The 18,532-nt window shown below is 42.6% G+C and overlaps 2 protein-coding genes across 4 annotated transcripts in view; one reads left to right on the forward strand and one right to left on the reverse strand.

Moving 5' to 3' along the window:
- The window catches only part of RHBDD1 (rhomboid domain containing 1), a 207,555-nt gene that overhangs the window by 165,235 nt on the left and 23,788 nt on the right, over positions 1–18,532 (forward strand). The window lies entirely within an intron of this gene.
- Positions 1–18,532, reverse strand: part of COL4A4 (collagen type IV alpha 4 chain) — a 158,200-nt gene that overhangs the window by 30,153 nt on the left and 109,515 nt on the right. For all 3 annotated transcript variants that reach the window (XM_059879104.1, XM_024981740.2, NM_001435192.1), the window contains exons 36-40: positions 17,348–17,455; positions 16,665–16,772; positions 2,706–2,777; positions 1,362–1,499; positions 1,155–1,268 (exon numbers count right to left, since the gene is read on the reverse strand). In XM_059879104.1, the coding sequence (XP_059735087.1) occupies positions 1,155–1,268; positions 1,362–1,499; positions 2,706–2,777; positions 16,665–16,772; positions 17,348–17,455 (540 nt within the window). The remainder of the gene's footprint in view (positions 1–1,154; positions 1,269–1,361; positions 1,500–2,705; positions 2,778–16,664; positions 16,773–17,347; positions 17,456–18,532) is intronic.

The following is an 18,532-nucleotide window of genomic DNA, read 5'->3' on the forward strand; positions in this document are numbered from 1 at the left end:
GGATAGATGGATGGGTGGGTGGACAGAGAGACAATAGATTTTTAAGAAAGTCTGACTAGGCTCCTTGGTGGTCCAATGGTTAAGAATCTACCTGTCAGTGCAGGGGACATGGGTTTGATCCCTGGTGAGGGAAGACCCCACATGTCTGTACACCACAACCAAGCCCATGTGTCACAACTAGTGAAGCCCACACACCCTAGAACCGTGCTCTGCAACAAGAGTAGCCCCTGCTCACCGCTACTAGAGAAAGCTCATGCAGCAGCAAAGACACAGTGCAACCAAGAATAAATAAACCAAAAAAACAGAGAGAGAGAGAGAAAATCTGGCTGATGAGAAAGGAATATCCACTCAATTAAATTTAAAATCCTATTTGAAAACCATTGTCTACACATGGTATTTGAGCCCAAGTTCTATTCCTATTTCTAACCTTAGCATATTTTGGGGCATTTCAGTTTTTCATACTGTAAAGCAAAATTACATATTTTTAATCCCACCCCCACTAAAACCTAAAGATTTAAAGGTTTCTGTCTCTCTGGAAGAGTTCTATGAGCTTGTAGGAATATGATTGCCTGCATTTGGTAGAAGGCTGCACTGAGCCACACTCTTGTTCCAACTCCCCAGTCAGCTCTGGTTCAATCTTACTTTGTTAAATATTGACTAGCTAGAGTTCATCCCAGTGAAAGTGATAACAGGAACAAAACGTACTGTGAGCAGCACATGAAGAGACTCTGTGTGTGGGTGTGGGTGTGTGTGAGAGAGAGAGAGAGAGAGAGAGAGAGAGAGAGAGGCAGGGGTCCTGTTATCTCCGGGCTGAAAGAAGTGCTTTATGTGCTGATACTGAGACCAACAGGGATGACGAGACTGCCTCCTGCTGTTCCCTTCTGCACCCTCAAGCTCAGCATCAAGCCAGCGATGGGAAAGACTTGCTCTGTGTCAGAGGTGGTCTGATGGAGTTGAAATAGAAGACTGAGGGGTCTAAATGCTGGTCCTGGGTATGCTCCCCACTGCCCACCCTCCCCCTTTTCCATCTGCCAAGTTGATGGGGCTGCTAACGTGCTTCTACTTGACCATCCTCTCCGCTCCTCCAGCCCAACAGAGCTGGCAAGTGTCTAAGGAAAGCAGCACCACCACCCTTTGCCGTGACTGTCCCATACCTCTTGGACCGTCGGGGCCAGGAGGCCCCTGATCTCCAGGCAGACCCGGGTCTGGAATGTCACCCTTAAGAGCTTTTCCTGGGGCACCTGGAGGACCAGGTGGTCCAGCTCTCCCTGAAGAGGAACGTGTTCAGCTGTTAGTCTCACGACATCTGGGAGGTTTGGATTCAGTTATCGAGGGAAGGGCAAAGCATGCTGCTTTCTTACCTGGGGGTCCTGGGGGACCCAGGGGACCTCTTTCTCCAAAAAGTCCCGGAGGAGAAATTCCTGGGTTCCCGGGGTCTCCTGTCTCCCCTTTAGGGCCGGGCATTCCCACTGGACCTGGGGGGCCCATTTCATGCGAACCTTAATGAGGAAAACAGCATTAGCACTGCATCTTCTCCTGGTGTGTCCCTGGCATGGAGGCTGGAAAGGAACTGCTTCCCAATGGGCACAGGACAGGAAAGGAGCACATTCTGCTGAGACCAACATTGTCCACAAGAGCGATCCGAGTGGCTGCAGTCTTTCGGGGGTCACTGTCCCCTCTCTTACGACCCATCACACCTGTCCAGCGTAGCTCTGATTTATTTTTATAACTGTTTCCCAGATTTAAAAACACAACCGCTTAGTGACAATACCAACCCTTCAACCTCTACAATGGTTAAGAGTGAAACGAATGAGATGGAACAGTAAGTGATTGTGAATAAACTGGCTTGACATTTAAGATGGACACTGGAAAATAAACAGAACCATCATGCAGTTTCACGTTGAAAAGGCAGAACTGCACTGGTTTCTTGGAGAGGGCACACATTTTACCAGACGATTTGGAAGAGCCAATAAAAATCCTAAGTGACCTAAATGACGTCTTGATCTTCCAAACCGTATAAACGTATATACGTATAAACGTATATATATATAAACCCATTTATATATATAAATCCCCAACCACAGATCCAAACCCAGCCACACAACAATTCGGTCCTTTTCTCACTATCTCACACATATGCAAGTCTCATTCCAGCTACCTGGTCTGATTGCAAGCTCTTTTTCTGAGAAACGAATGCAACCAACGTGAATTCTATTCAAATAACAGAACAAGCTAAGATGTTGATGATTAGCCTATTTGTGGCATCAAAAATAACAGCAATTTGTTCAGGTAATTTGTGTTCACAGCAGGCCACTGAAGGATGCTGAAGTACTAATTAGACCCACGTGGTTGTACTTGGCATGACAACACATAAAACAATACTCCAGTATCCTGACTATTTACTTGTTATTCATAACATTTTGAAACCTAGCTCCACCTAAGTGATTATGCAGAATATTTTTAATAGGTAGTCACAAGCAGTATCAACAATAGGCACCGTTAACCCACCATTCCTGCTTAAATTGGGCTTTCTCAAGTGCCTGTTTGATAAGTCATCATCAAAACTAGAAACAGTTCCAACACGGTGAATCGAAGCTAAACCAGTGTCTCAGTTTCGCACCTGTATCTTGTGAAGGGAGGAAACATGAGTGGACTCTCATGGTTCATTAATGGCTGTTCAGCCTCTTGCAAAGGTTCTCTCTTACCTGAAGCGCCTTTGCTGCCTTTCTGACCCTTCAAACCATGCAGGCCGTTCAGGCCGGGCGACCCAGAGGGACCTGAAACACATCACACGTCTGTGACCCACAGGGGAAGACCGTCCATTCACATTCTCTGACTGTACCTCGCACGCACGGTCCAGGGGAAGGTTAACTGACGGGGACCCACAAATTCTTTAGGTGGGAACCATGAGACCTCACCATCTAAACATCACTAGGAAGGCAGAATCCACGCCAGTGGTCATCGCTAAACACGGTCATGTGATGGATGTTTTCTGTTAACATAGACTGCTTAATATATACCTTTATATATTATATATTTAAATATTCTTTCCCATTATGGCAGACTTCTCTGGTGGCTCAGACGATAAAGCATCTGTCTACCATGTGGGAGACCTGGGTTCGATCCCTGGGTCGGGAAGTTCCCTGGAGAAGGAAATGGCAACCCACTCCAGTACTCTTGCCTGGAAAATTCCATGGACCATGGACGGAGGAGCCTGGTGTCCATGCGGTCGCAAAGAGTCGGACACGACTGAGTGACTTCACTTTCTTTCTTCCCCATTATGGTTTATTATAGTGAAAGTGAAAGTGTTAGTGGCTCAGTCATGTCCGACTCTTTGTGACCCCATGGACTATATAGCCTGCCAGGCTCCTCTGTCCATGGAATTCTGCAGGCAAGAATACTGGAGTGGGTAGCCATTCCCTTCTCCAGGGGATCTTCCTGGCCCAGGGATCAAACCACGGTCTCTTGTACTGCAGGCAGATTCATTACCATTAGAGCCATCAGGGAACTATATATATATAGTAAATTTTTTCCCATTATTCTTTATCATAGGATATTTAGTATAGCTCTCTGTGCTATAGAGTAGGACCTTGTTGTTTGTCCATTCTATATATAACATCTTGCATCTGCTAACCCAACCTCCCACTCCATCCTTAACTTGGCATATATCCTAACACATAACTTTATTTTTTCATAATGTGTTTTTTTTTAATGTGGACCATTTTTAAAGTCTTTATTGAATTTGTTACAATATTTCTTGTGTGTTATGTTTTTGGCTGCGAGGGATGTGGGATCTTAGCTCTCCGACTGGGGCCTGGACTTGCACCCACTGCAATGGATGGTGAGGTCTTAACCACTGGACCGCCAGGGAACGAAGGCTCCCTTTCTTGGGTTTTAGCACAGTTCTGTTAGTTTCTGACCATATCATGAATCTCTCTTTCTCTCTTTCTAGACAGATACAGTCTAGAATTACTGAATCTTGGCATAGGAAATGACCTCCAACTTTACAACAAAAAAGTCATTCTAGATAAGGAAGAGATTGGGTGGGAGTAAACCCCTGCTTCCCTCCTCCCATGCCCACAATCTTCCCTCTCCACCACAGTCTGCATATTTGAATTTCATCACAATCTACCTGGATAAATGTAGTAAGACAGCAAGGGCAGGTCTGAGGCACGCTGAGGAATACATGTCCTGCTGATGTTTTGAGCACCGTGCCATTCAGAGAGAAGAGGCCTGCAGCTCAAACGTGGCTGCCGCCATTTCTCTGCCACCAATTCTGTCAAAGAGAACCTCTCTGATGCCTCTTTACAGAAACAAATTTATTTCATGATGATCACTGAGAACTCCATTCTCTGTAACTGGATAGATCTCACTGATGCCTGCATCTCCTTCCAGAACTTTCTGTCAGATGTCACTAAGGAGCCATCTACTAATCTGATGCGTGCACTTGGTCACTCAGTTGTGTCTAACTCTTTGCAACCCCGTGAACTGGAACCTGACAGGCTCCTCTGCCTGTGGAATTTTCAGGCAAGAATACTGGAGTGGGTTCCCATTTCTACTCCAGGGGATCTTCTCAACCCAGGGATCGAGCCTGGGTCTCTTGTGTCTCCTGCATTGGCAGGTGGATTCTTTACCTAGCACCACTTCAGTTCAGTTCAGTTCAGTCGCTCAGTCATGTCTGACTCTTTGTGACCCCATGAATCGCAGCACGCCAGGCCTCCCTGTCCATCACCAACTCCCGGAGTTCACTCAGACTCACGTCCATCGAGTCAGTGATGCCACCCAGTCATCTCATCCTCTGTCGTCCCCTTCTCCTCCTGCCCCCGAGCCCTCCCAGCGTCAGAGTCTTTTCCAATGAGTCAACTCTTCGCATGAGGTGGCCAAAGTACTGGAGTTTCAGCTTTAGCATCAGTCCTTCCAAAGAAATCCCAGGGCTGATCTCCTTCAGAATGGACTGGTTGGATCTCCTTGCAGTCCAAGGGACTCTCAAGAGTCTTCTCCAACACCACAGTTCAAAAGCATCAATTCTTCGGTGCTCAGCTTTCTTCACAGTCCAACTCTCACATCCATACATGACCACAGGAAAAACCATAGCCTTGACTAGACGAACCTTTGTTGGCAAAGTAATGTCTCTGCTTTTGAATATGCTATCTAGATTGGTCATAACTTTCCTTCCAAGGAGTAAGCGTTTTTTAATTTCATGGCTGCAGTCACCATCTGTAGTGATTTTGGAGCCCCCAAAAATAAAGTCTGACACTGTTTCCACTGTTTCCCCATCTATTTCCCATGAAGTGGTGGGACTGGATGCCATGATCTTCGTTTTCTGAATGTTGAGCTTTAAGCCAACTTTTTCACTCTCCGCTTTCACTTTCATCAAGAGGTTTTTTAGTTCCTCTTCACTTTCTGCCATAAGGGTGGTGTCATCTGCATATCTGAGGTGATTGATATTTCTCCTGGCAATCTTGATTCCAGCTTGTGCTTCTTCCAGCCCAGCGTTTCTCATGATGTACTCTGCATATAAGTTAAATAAACAGGGTGACAATATACAGCCTTGACGTACTCCTTTTCCTATTTGGAACCAGTCTGTTGTTCCATGTCCAGTTCTAACTGTTGCTTCCTGACCTGCATACAAATTTCTCAAGAGGCAGATCAGGTGGTCTGGTATTCCCATCTCTTTCAGAATTTTCCACAGTTTATTGTGATCCACACAGTCAAGGGCTTTGGCATAGTCAACAAAGCAGAAATAAATGTTTTTCTGGAACTCTCTTGCTTTTTCCATGATCCAGCGGATGTTGGCAATTTGATCTCTGGTTCCTCTGCCTTTTCTAAATCCAGCTTGAGCATCAGGAAGTTCACGGTTCACATATTGCTGAAGCCTGGCTTGGAGAATTTTGAGCATTACTTTACTAGCATGTGAGATGAGTGCAATTGTGTGGTAGTTTGAGCAGTCTTTGGCATTGCCTTTCTTTGGGATTGGAATGAAAACTGGCCTTTTCCAGTCCTGTGGCCACTGCTGAGTTTTCCAAATGTGCTGGCATATTGAGTGCAGCACTTTCACAGCATCATCTTTCAGGATTTGGAATAGCTCAACTGGAATTCCATCACCTCCACTAGCTTTGTTCGTAATGATGCTTTCTAAGGCCCACTTGACTTCACATTCCAGGATGTCTGGCTCTAGGTCAGTGTATGTGTTATATGACATAAATATATAGATTTGTAGGAAGGAAGTAAAGGGAAGCAGGGACAGAGGGAGGGAACAGACAGGTTACTAATCTGTACAGAACATCCCTGGCTGCTGAGTCTTCTGCCCAGAGCTCCACACACATCCCACTGATGGATGTGGGAGAAGAATCTTCTCAGCCCCTGGCCAAGCCTGGTAACCTTCCCACTACATTAGTGGATTTCCCATCCAGAAGCTGTTCTTTCTCACCTAAGGCTAAAAGCCCCTCAGAGCACAGTCAGGCATTCATTCAGTTTAGGTCATAGCCCTTAAAATTGTGATAATCGCATCTTTGCTTATGACCTACACAGAGAAGTGCCCTCAGCAACTCCCATGACACTTACAGAGCACCCTCTAGGCCCTTCGGCCCAACCTATCCCACTCTGTATAGCAGTCCTGTCTGTGGTGACTGGTTGGCTTTGGGTAAATTAATTGAGTGCAAGATCAGATCTTATTACTCCTTCTATTCCTGCACTTAGCATATATCCTGACACACAGTAGGTGCTCAATAAATGTTTGTTGAGTGAGTGAGTGAATGAATGAGGAAATGACCAAGTCTAGAACAAGGAGGGTGAGGGACTGAACAGGGGGAGTTGTTGTTTATTGCTAAGTCATGTCCAACTCTTTGTGACCCTATGAACTGCAGCATGCCAGGCTTCCCCGTCCTTGACTATCTCCCAGAGTTTGCTTTAACTGATGCCCATTAGGTTGATGATACAATCCAACCATTTCATCCTCTGCTGTCCCCATTCTCCTCCTGCCCTCAATCTTTCCCAGCATTGGGGTCTTTTCCAGTAAGTCAACTCTTCCCATCAGATGGCCAAAGTATTGGAACTTCGTCTTCAACATCAGTCCTTCTAATGAATATTCAGGGTTGATTTCCTTTAGGATTGACTGGTTTGACCTCCTTGCAGTCCAAGAGACTCTCAAGAGTCTTCTCCAGCAATTCAAAAGGATCTGTTCTTTGGCACTCAGCCTTTTTGATAGTCCAACTCTCACATCCATACATGACTACTGAAAAAACCACAGCTTTGACTATTCGGACCTTTGTTAGCAAAGTGATGTCTCTGCTTTTTAATATGCTGTCTAGGTTTGTCAGAGTTTTTCTTCCAAGGAGCAAGTGTCTTTTAATTTCACAGCTGCAGTCACCGTCCACAGTAATTTTAGAGCCCACAAATCTACCACTGTTTCCACTTTTTCCCCTTCTATTCGCCATGAAGTGATGGGACTGGATGCCATGATCTTAGTTTTTTGAATGTCGTGTTTTAAGACAGCTTTTTCATTCTCTTTTTTTACCTTCATCAAGAAGCTCTTTAGTTCCTGTTTGCTTTCTGTCATTAAAGTAGTATCATCTGCATATCTAAGGCTGTTGATATTTCTCCTAGCGAACTTGATTCCAGCCCAGCATTTCACATGATGTGCTCTGCATATAAGTGAAATAATCAATATACAGCGTTGACATATTCCTTTCCCAATTTGGAACCAGTCCATTGTTCCATGTCTTGACCTGCATACAGTTTTCTCAGGAGACAGGTGAGGTGGTCTGGTATTCCCATCCCTTTAAGAATTTTCCAGTTTGTTGTGATCCACACAGTCAAAGGCTTTAATGTAGACAATGAAACAGAAGCAGATGTTTTTCTGGAATTCCCTTGTTTTCTCTATGATCTAGCAAATGTTGTCCCTTTGATCTCTGGTTCCTCTGCCCTTTCTAAGTCGAGCCTGTACATCTGGAATTTCTCAGATCACATGACTGAAGCCCAGCTTGAAGGATTTTGAGCATTACCTTACTAGTATGCAAAATGAGCGCAATTGTACAGTAGTTGGAACATTGTTTGGCACTGCACACAATTTGGCATTCCAGATTTCTTTGGAATTGGAATGAAAACTAACCTTTTCCAGTGTTGTGGACACTGCTGAGTTTTCTAAATTTGCTGACATATTGAGTGCAGCACTTTGACAGCATCATCTTTTAGGATTGTAATCAAGGAGGGTGAGGGATTGAACGGGGTGAGAGAAAGCTATAAAAAAGAGTGAACTCCAATCTCTGTTTGCATGTAACATTTTTCATTGATAGATTTATAGGATGAGTCAGATTGGGGGAAGTTAATGTGTATATAAATAATTCAAGCACTCATTATTATTTCTTCATTAAGGTAAGTCCTCTGTAGACTTCTTATTGGAAGATGGAACAGTTCGTTGGTTCCACTTTATTTTTTATCAATACTGCAAACAGTTATTCTATTTTAAAATCTAAACATTACATTGGTACAAATGAGCCATATTCTCTCAGAACCAGAAAGGGGGGAGTGCACCCCCATTTTCCCCAAAGCTCTTATTTCCTAACCACTTTTATCAGGTCTAGCTGAGCTTATTTTTCAATTCCCTTTTCTACTTATGAGCAAATGTTTCAAGTTTGCACCAAAAGAACACACAGACCTTCTTCATCTGCCAAATCTGGATATTTATTGCCATCTATCTGAAACGATAATACATTTTTTGAGACTACTCTGCTATTTCAATGTGTTTTGATCTCCAGCTTAAGCCACTGAGATTGATGGCTTGGGGACTTGGCTGGGGGTGGAATGTCTCAACTCCTGCCAACTCTCTATTGTCACATCAACACGTCCAAATCCTGCTCTGTCACAGTTTCAGCCTCTCGCCATTGTTGAACTGGCCGACCCTTATCTGACCCAATGTTATCTTTCTAAATTGAATGCAGCTACATCTGGGTAGGGTTTTAAGGGCAATTTTTCCTTTTTTTACTGAAAGCTTTTTATCCATCCCATCTCTAAATCAGAAAGTTGTTCATGCATAAAATACATACAGGGCAGATGAGAGGCAATTAGGCTCACAAAACACAGTCCTCGGTAATGAGGCTTTTTTTAATTCACCTCTCTGGTCATCCTCCGGCTTAACAACCATCATTTAAGGCTGCATATCGCTGCACACACAGGCGAGGGCGTTCTCTGGTCGGAGAATCTGATCTCATCTCCCAACTGTAAGCACAGTTAAAGCTTCCATCTCTGTGAGCCAGCAGACTCGTGACTGGATGCCCACTCGGAGATTTTCTTCTGTTGTCAAACTGAAAATGCTTCCCTATCCCCAGGAACCTTTCACAGTTTATGCCATTAATAGGGTGACCAACTTGCCCTTGCCCGCTGGTGCCTTGCCTAGGTCTAGCACGTGAATCCTGTGTTCTGAGCACCTGCCCTGGCCAAGACAAGGCGGGACAGCTGGTCACCCTAACTTGAAAGCTGCTGGGAAAGAGACCTTTGTTTGAGCCTCTAGGTAATAGATGAACAAAGTGGAAAACTTAGCAAAACAGATTCTGAAATCTCCTTTAATTCAGAAAATACATGAGTGCCTACTTAGGCAATGCACAAGAGCCTAAGATAGGGCCCCCTAACCTTGGAGCTTCAGACCCCAAATGTGCTTGGTGACAGGCACTGAGGAGACACAGGACTGAGAAAGAAACCATCCCTGACTTGACAGAACAATCAGGCAGTTGCCTCAAGAGTGGTAAATGCTGCGGGGCAGGGTCAAGGAGGGGGCGCTAGTTGTAAAAAGGGAGGATGTTTCTGATTTTCACAGCTGTGAGGTGCCGGCCTGTCTGTGCTGATAAAAGACATCTCTAGGTGCTTTGTTCTTATGAAACAGTTTACTTGCCATCAACCAAAATAACCCAGCCCACATTCTTCACATGCTCTCATGCCAAAGCTTATTATTTTAGGCTTCTATTATTACAGTCTCCTATGGGGCTTCCCAGGTGGCTCCGTGGTAAAGAATCTGCCTACAATGCCACAGATGCAGGCTGGATCCCTAGGTCAGGAAGATCCCCTAGAGAAGGAAATGGCAACACATTCCAATATTCTTGCCTGGGAAATCCCATGGACAGAAGAGCCTGGTGGGCTACAGTCCATGGGATGGCAAAGAGTTGGACACAACTTAACAACTAAACAACAGCAATGATGAATGCCTATCTAGCAATTGAGCATATATAGATACTGGAAGTCTGAGCACCAAGCTATTTTTACCTATGTTGAAGTGAAAGTTTAAATCTGATGGAATATAAGCAGGACTCAGAATCCATATGGCCTGTTCTAGTAGAGCAAACAACTTGGAGTTAGCAGCTGGTTTGTTCAAACAAGATAATCAGTCCCCTTGACTTATTTAGAACATACTTCAAATATTTAGTTTCTCGGTTCAAAGCATTTCTGCCAGAGTGTGTTTCATTTTTCTATCAGCATGATAAATGACAGCAATGGATTTATATTGTAGACGTTTTCATTCCTAAGAATGTATTTCACTGTTTTGTGGATTTTAAAAAAAAAGACTGGTTGTTCACTGGGCTGTTTGCAGGGAAACAGTGTCCCCGCGTGGCCAGGAAACATCACTGCAGCGTCCATCTGTACACTGTGGTGTACATTTGGCTCAATTCACTCATTTCCTCACTCCTCCTCTTAGCAAACTTGTTTCATAGCACCGAATTATGATGTCATTGGAGATAATTTTGTTATTTGATCAAACTCACTAGCTATCAAGTTTTTGAATAACCTATCATACTGAAATGGACTGGAATGGGTGAATTTAACTCAGATGACCATTATATCTACCACTGCAGGCAGGAATACCTTAGAAGAAATGGAGTAGCCATCATGGTCAACACAAGAGTCCGAAATGCAGTACTTGGATGCAATCTCAAAAACGACAGAATGATCTCTGTTCATTTCCAAGGCAAACCATTCAATATCACAGTAATCCAAGTCTATGCCCCAACCAGTAACACTGAAGAAGTTGAACGGTTCTATGAAGACCTACAAGACCTTTTAGAACTAACACCCCCCAAAAAAGTCCCTTTCATTATAGGGGACTGGAATGCAAAAGTAGGAAGTCAAGAAACACCTGGAGTAACAGGCAAATTTGGCCTTGGAATATGGAATGAAGCTGGGCAAAGACTAATAGAGTTTTGCCAAGAAAATGCACTGATCATAACAAACACCCTCTTCCAACAACACAAGAGAAGACTCTACACATGGACATCACCAGATGATCAACACTGAAATCAGACTGATTATATTCTTTGCAGCCATAGATGGAGAAGCCCTATACAGTCAGCTAAAACAAGACCAGGAGCTGACTGTGGCTCAGATCATGAACTCCTTATTGCCAAATTTAGACTTAAATTGAAGAAAGTAGGGAAAACCATTCAAGTATGACCTAAATCAAATCCCTTATAATTATACAGTGGAAGTGAGAAATAGATTTAAGGGACTAGATCTGATAGATAGAGTGCCTGATGAACTATGGACTGAGGTTCATGACATGGTACAGGAGACAGGGATCAAGACCATCCGCATGGAAAAGAAATGCAAAAAAGCAAAATGGCTGTCTGAGGAGGCCTTACAAATAGCTGTGAAAAGAAGAGAAGTGAAAAGCAAAGGAGAAAAGGAAAGATATAAACATCTGAATGCAGAGTTCCAAAGAATAGCAAGAAGAGATAAGAAAGCCTTCTTCAGCGATCAATGCAAAGGAATAGAGGAAAACAACAGAATGGGAAAGACTAGGGATCTCTTCAAGAAAATCAGAGATACCAGAGGAACATTTCATGCAAGGATGGGCTCGATAAAGGACAGAAATGGTATGGACCTAACAGAAGCAGAAGATATTAAGAAGGGATGGCAAGAATACACAGAAGAACTATACAAAAAAGATCTTCATGACCAAGATAATCATGATGGTGTGATCACTCACCTAGAGCCAGACATTCTGGAACGTGAAGTCAAGTGGGCCTTAGAAAGCATCACTACGAACAAAGCTAGTGGAGGTGATGGAATTCCAGTTGAGCTATTTCAAATCCTGGAAGATGATGCTGTGAAAGTGCTGCACTCAATATGCCAGCACATTTGGAAAACTCAGCAGTGGCCACAAGATTGGAAAAGGTCAGTTTTCATTCCAATCCCAAAGAAAGGCAATGCCAAAGACTGCTCAAACTACCACACAATTGCACTCATCTCACACACTGGTAAAGTAATGCTCAAAATTCCCCAAGCCAGGCTTCAGCAATATGTGAACCGTGAACTTCCAGATGTTCAAGCTGGTTTTAGAAAAGGCAGAGGAACCAGAGATCAAGTTGCCAACATCCACTGGATCATTGAGAAAGCAAGAGAGTTCCAGAAAAACATCTATTTCTGCTTTATTGACTATGCCAAAGCCTTTGAATGTGTGGATCACACAGATCACAATAAACTGTGGAAAATTCTGAAAGAGATGGGAATACCAGACCACCTGATTTGCCTCTTGAGAAGCCTATATGCAGGTCAGGAAGCAACAGTTAGAACTGGACATGGAACAACAGACTGGTTCCAAATAGGAAAAGGAGTTCCTCAAGGCTGTATATTGTCACCCTGCTTATTCAACTTCTATGCAGAGTACATCATGAGAAACGCTGGGCTGGAAGAAGCACAAGCTGGAATCAAGATTGCCAGGAGAAATATCAATAACCTCAGATATGCAGATGATACCACCTTTATGGCAGAAAGTGAAGAGGAACTAAAAAGCCTCTTGAAAGTGAAAGTAGAGAGTGAAAAAGTTGGCTTAAAGCTCAACATTCAGAAAACGAAGATCATGGCATCTGGTCCCATCACTTCATGGGAAACAGATGGGGAAACAGTGGAAATAGTGTCAGACTTTATTTTTGGGGGCTCCAAAATCACTGCAGATGGTAACTGTAGTCATGAAATTAAAAGACGCTTACTCCTTGGAAGGAAAGTTATGACCAACCTAGATAGCATATTCAAAAGCAGAGACATTACTTTGCCAACAAAGGTCCATCTAGTCAAGGCTATGGTTTTTCCAGTGGTCATGTATGGATGTGAGAGTTGGACTGTGAAGAAAGCTGAGCACCGAAGAATTGATGCTTTTGAACTGTGGTGTTGGAGAAGACTCCTGAGAGTCCCTTGGACTGCAAGGAGATCCAACCAGTCCATTCTGAAGGAGATCAGCCCTGGGATTTCTTTGGAAGGAATGATGCTAAAGCTGATACTCCAGTACTTTGGCCACCTCATGCGAAGAGTTGACTCATTGGAAAAGACTCTGACGCTGGGAGGGATCGGGGGCAGGAGAAGGGGACGACAGAGGATGAGATGGCTGGATGGCATCACTGACTCGATGGACGTGAGTCTGAGTGAATTCCAGGAGTTGGTGATGGACAGGGAGGCCTGGCGTGCTGCAATTTATGGGGTCACAAAGAGTCGGACACGACTGAGCGACTGAACTGAACTGAACTGAATCATACTGAAGCTATGTGGTAAGTGCAAATGAATTCAAGGAAAGGAAGAATCAACAATCACAACATGAGCCTTGTCATTTTAGTCAAGCTGAGTGTATAAAATGGCACCAGGGCTTCCCTGGTGGCTCAGATGGTAAATAATCTGCCTGCAATGCAGTCTACCTGGGTTTGATCCCTGGGTCGGGAAGATCTCCTGGAGAAGGGAATGGCAAACCACTCCAGTATTCTGGCCTGGAGAAATCCATGGACAGAGGAGCCTGGTGAGCTACAGTCTATGGAGTTGCAAAGAGTCAGACACTACTTAGCAACTGACATTTTCGATTTTCAGGACACTTGAAAATCCTTGCCATTTTACTATAGTAGGAGGGTAGGAAGAAGTGGAGATTCCATAGAAGTAAAACAATGGAAATATTTTCTTCTGGTTCTTTACCAACTTAGTCTTTTAAACACTCAAAAAGGCATCAGAGAATACCCCAACAGAGTTGTAGGGTTTGTCAGTGACAGGAAACAGCCACAGTAATCAGAGAAACTCTTAAAATAACAAAATTATTTTGCTTGGAATCCTAAATTTACCACCAGTCACTGCATTTCACATTACTAAAAAGGCCATTGAAGAGGAAGAAGAACAGTGCAAAGATATCTTATCTCTGTACTGGTGATGTGAGCTTGCCCTGCTCTAGTTATTTGGCTGCATAGAAATACATAAGTGTATACCAGATCTTCAAAATAAACAACTTCCCTCTATCTATCTGACAAATGAAGAGGTGAGAGTGTAGAAAAATGTTACTTAGATTTTCAAAACAATAAACTCAGTGAGCCCAAAAGAAGGGATTTCCAGTTCTTCTAGGAGGAAGTACTCTTTATTTTACCAAAATTTACTGTACTTATGAGACAACTAAGGATTTCTCAGGTGCTACTGGTAAAGAACCTGCCTACCAAAGCAGGAGACCCAAGTTCCATCCCTGGGTCGGGAAGATCCCCTGGAGGAGGGTAGGGAAACCCACTCCAGTGTTCTTGCCTGGAGAGTCCCATGGACAGAGGAGCCTGGTGGGCTACAGTCTATGGGGTCGCAAAGAGACATAACTGAAGTGCCTAAGCACACACGCACACATATAAGCCAACAAACAGAAGTGGAAAGAAAAGGGAGGAAGGAGATAGAGGGGTCTTGGTTACAGAGATCTACCAAGTAAGGCTTGACCCTTCAACTGTTGACGGAGGTGAAGACAGACTCTCAACTTCATAGCTACTCATTCAGTTGTTCATTCTTCCACTTCTCCATTAATTAAATAATTAATTGTATTTATTCACAAAAATAAATTTATAAATTGTAATTTTAATTTATATATATATTTACATTTTATTTATTTTTATAAATAAACACAATAAACCAACCAACAGACTTACTAGGAATCTGCTTGTACCAAGGATATAAAAAATAATTCTTAAAATTAAAAAGCTACTATATGATTCTGCAATCCCACTCCTGAGCATATACCTGGAGAAAACCATAATTTGAAAAGATACATGCATCCCAGTGTTCACTGAAGCACTATTTACAATAGCCAAGACATGGAAGCAGCCAAATGTCCACCAACAGATAAATGGATAAAGAAGATGTGTATACATATATACAGTGAAATATTACTCAGCCATTAAAAAAGAATGAAATAATGCCATTGGCAGCAACATAGATCAACCTAGAGAATATCATATTAAGTGAAGTAAGCCAGACAGTGAAAGACAAATATTATATGATAATGCTTATATGTAGTAATCAAAAAAAAATGATACAAATGAACTTATATACAAAACAGAAATAGAGGAGGGGACATATGTACACCTATGGCTGATTCATGTTGATGTATGGAAGAAACCAACACAATATTGGAAAGCAATTGTCCTCCAATTAAAAATAAATAAATTATATTTTTTAAAAATAGAAATAGAATATAGAAAACAAACTTATGGTTATAGAAAACAAATTAATGGTTTCCAAAGGAGAAATGGGGGGAGGGATAAATTAGGAGTTTGGGATTAACATATACACAATACTATATATAATATAATCAACAAGGACCTATGTATAGCACAGGAAGCTAATATCAATATTTTGTAATAACCTATATGGGAAAAGAATATGAAAAAATAGATATACATGTATATATGATTGAATCACCTAAAACTAAGACAACACTGTAAATGAACTATAGTTCAATTCTTAAAAATGATTCTTGGTTTTTAAAAAAGCTTATATTCTGGGATTTCCCTGGCAGTACACTGGTTAGGACTCCACGCGTCCAGTGCAAGGGGCAAGAGGTTGATCCCTGGTTGGGGAACTAGGACCCCACATGCCTCGTGGTGTGGGCAAAAAGTTTAAAAACTTTTTAAAATAAAAAAAAACTAAACATTACATTCTGCTTGGTGAGAAAGACCTCTAAACAAAAACAAATGTGGTACAATGTAAGTATTTTGCTAGAGGTATACAAAAAGTACCACGGAAAAAAATATTTTTTCTACAGTGAAAGAAAAGGACTGAAAAGGAATTAGTGCCATGGATGAATGGAGGGGTATGAGACTTTTTTATATATATTCTATTCTACTCTATTCCACAAGACCTATATTATAACCAATCTACTACACTTTTAAAGGGATAAAAACTTAACCAGGACAAAAACATTTCTTCATCAAAGATAATGAACACGGGTTCCTCCTTCACCATAGCATCTTATTCTTTTCTCTTCCTTCTACTTTTCACAGTTGGCAAATACACATTTAATACCTGTATCCCCTTCTAAACTGTGAACTCCATGAAGGCAGGAACTATGTCCGTCTTCGTCAACATTATGTGCCTAGTGTCTAACAGAGAAACCTAGGACACAAGAGCTTGATTCTCTGGGGTGAGCATAAATGCAAAGGCTCAAAAATTATGGAAAACAATGGGAGAAATGTCCTAAAAAATGAGCATCATTTTGGTAGAGCCGGTCAGGAGACCAGGCCAGTGCTGCCTGAGTAAGAAAGAAAAGGAGGTGTCCACAGGCATCCCGGAAAAAAGGGGGACCCCAGAGCATGTCCCTGGGGTGCAAGAGAGGCACTCTGAACTTGTGGGAGCATCATTGGCTAGAACTTTCTGAGGGGTCAGGGTTCCTTCTGACTTACCTTTTATTCCTGGAAGACCTGGTGCTCCTGGGTCCCCCAGGACGCCTCTTGGTCCAGGATCCCCCACTTCTCCTGGGGGTCCCTGCAGCCCAGGCCCCCCTGGACTACCTGAGGACAACAGAGAGGTTTTGCAGGCATCCAGGTGATATACAAGTTTCATTAACTTGGGAGACAATCTATATTTTTAATATATGGGTCCCTGGGATATTGTTTTATTACTTTTTCTTCCTTAACCTCCTAGTTTTAATCTCAAGAGGAGAAAATACATTTCAGATTAAAGTTGCCAATTTTGATTTGAAATTTTCACTTGGTTCTGAATTGGCAGGAGGAGGAGCCATTGAAATGTGGTGTTGAATGGGTGAGGTTTGTCTGAAGGCTAAAGAAGAGGAAACCAGCTTCGTGAATGGAAGAGGCCTCAGGGAAGGCTGGAGAGGAGCTTTTATCTGTCAGCCCATCACTTTGCACCTGGCATCCTCCTTGGATGGAGACAGGTCTGTCTTCATCTGTTCCCAGACCAACCCAGGGAGATCAGTCTATCTCCAACTTAGGGGTCAGGGATAGGTATGTTTAAGTGACTTGTCCAGAGTCACAGGTCTGGGAAATGGCAGAGCCAGCTCTGTACCAGTCTAAAAGACAAGAGCTAGATGAGTGCCCGGGAAGTCTCCAGGAGCCTTTCAAGTTACCTGGACATCCTGTTGGTCCAGACAAGCCAGGAGGTCCTGGCCTTCCGGGTGGTCCTCCAGGACCTTGAGCACCGGGCAAGCCCTGCTCTCCAGATGCTCCCAAACGTCCTAAAGAAAGAAGGATCGAACATCTGAGTAGTGGCAGTTGCTCTCCAAAGCAGTGAATCTATGAAACCTCCAGTTTCAGCTCTTTCTTTTCTACTCTTACTTTTACATACATACAATTTTTCTATTGAAAAGATAACATATAGGAAAAATGGAAAACAAAACACCTATAATCCCACCAACTTAACACAGTATTTCATATGTATAACACTGTGCAAATAAGGCCTCCAATTTTATATTCTGATTTTTAATTAGCATTGTATCATAAGTAATCTTCCAAGCTTCATATCATTTTCCTAATTATTGTTTTGAAACAACGGGCTGATAGCTTATTGAGTTAACCCTAGTTAAATTAATTAATTTTCTCTACTATTGGCCATCTGAGTTATTTCTAACTCTTACTGTTATGCATAATGATCTTTATATATTTTCAATCAGTTTTTTTTCTCCTATTAAATTGTTTCCTTAAGAAAAATTCCTCGGAGTAGAATTTTTAGGTAAGAGAGTCTGATATTTTGGTTGTTTTTAATGCATTTTTAAGGGCTGAAGTATTTTAAAGTAAATCACAGACATCATGGAATTTCATCCCTAAATATCTCAGGAGGTATGTCTGAAAACATAAGAACATTTTCCTATGTGGCCAAAATAACATCATCACAGCCAAGAAAATTAATCATGTTCAATACTCATTCCATGCTTGAGTTGCCTCAATTGTCCTCTTAATGTCCTTCACAGCTGCTTTGTCCTCACTGGGTCCCCTTCCAGAACCACATATTACATCTGGTGGATACATCTACTAGGTTAAAAAAAAAAAAATCGACCATGGTCCTCTTCTCAGGACGTGACATGCTAAAGAGAAAGGCTCAGCTGCTTTTAGTGTTCAAGAACAGACCCCTCAGCATTTGGTTCTTGAAAGAGGTTGCCTAGTGGTTTTGGATAAAGTCTCCATCAACTCACATCACCACACGTAACCCACCCACAGCCCCACAACTCCGAGAGCATAGCATGTGCTCACTGAAGACTTTTCAGTTTTTGGATTTGTTTTCTTGCTAATCTAGTAAGAATGAAATGATACTTCAG

This window comes from Bos taurus, chromosome 2 (genome assembly GCF_002263795.3).
Source record: "Bos taurus isolate L1 Dominette 01449 registration number 42190680 breed Hereford chromosome 2, ARS-UCD2.0, whole genome shotgun sequence".
Taxonomy (NCBI): domain Eukaryota; kingdom Metazoa; phylum Chordata; class Mammalia; order Artiodactyla; family Bovidae; genus Bos; species Bos taurus.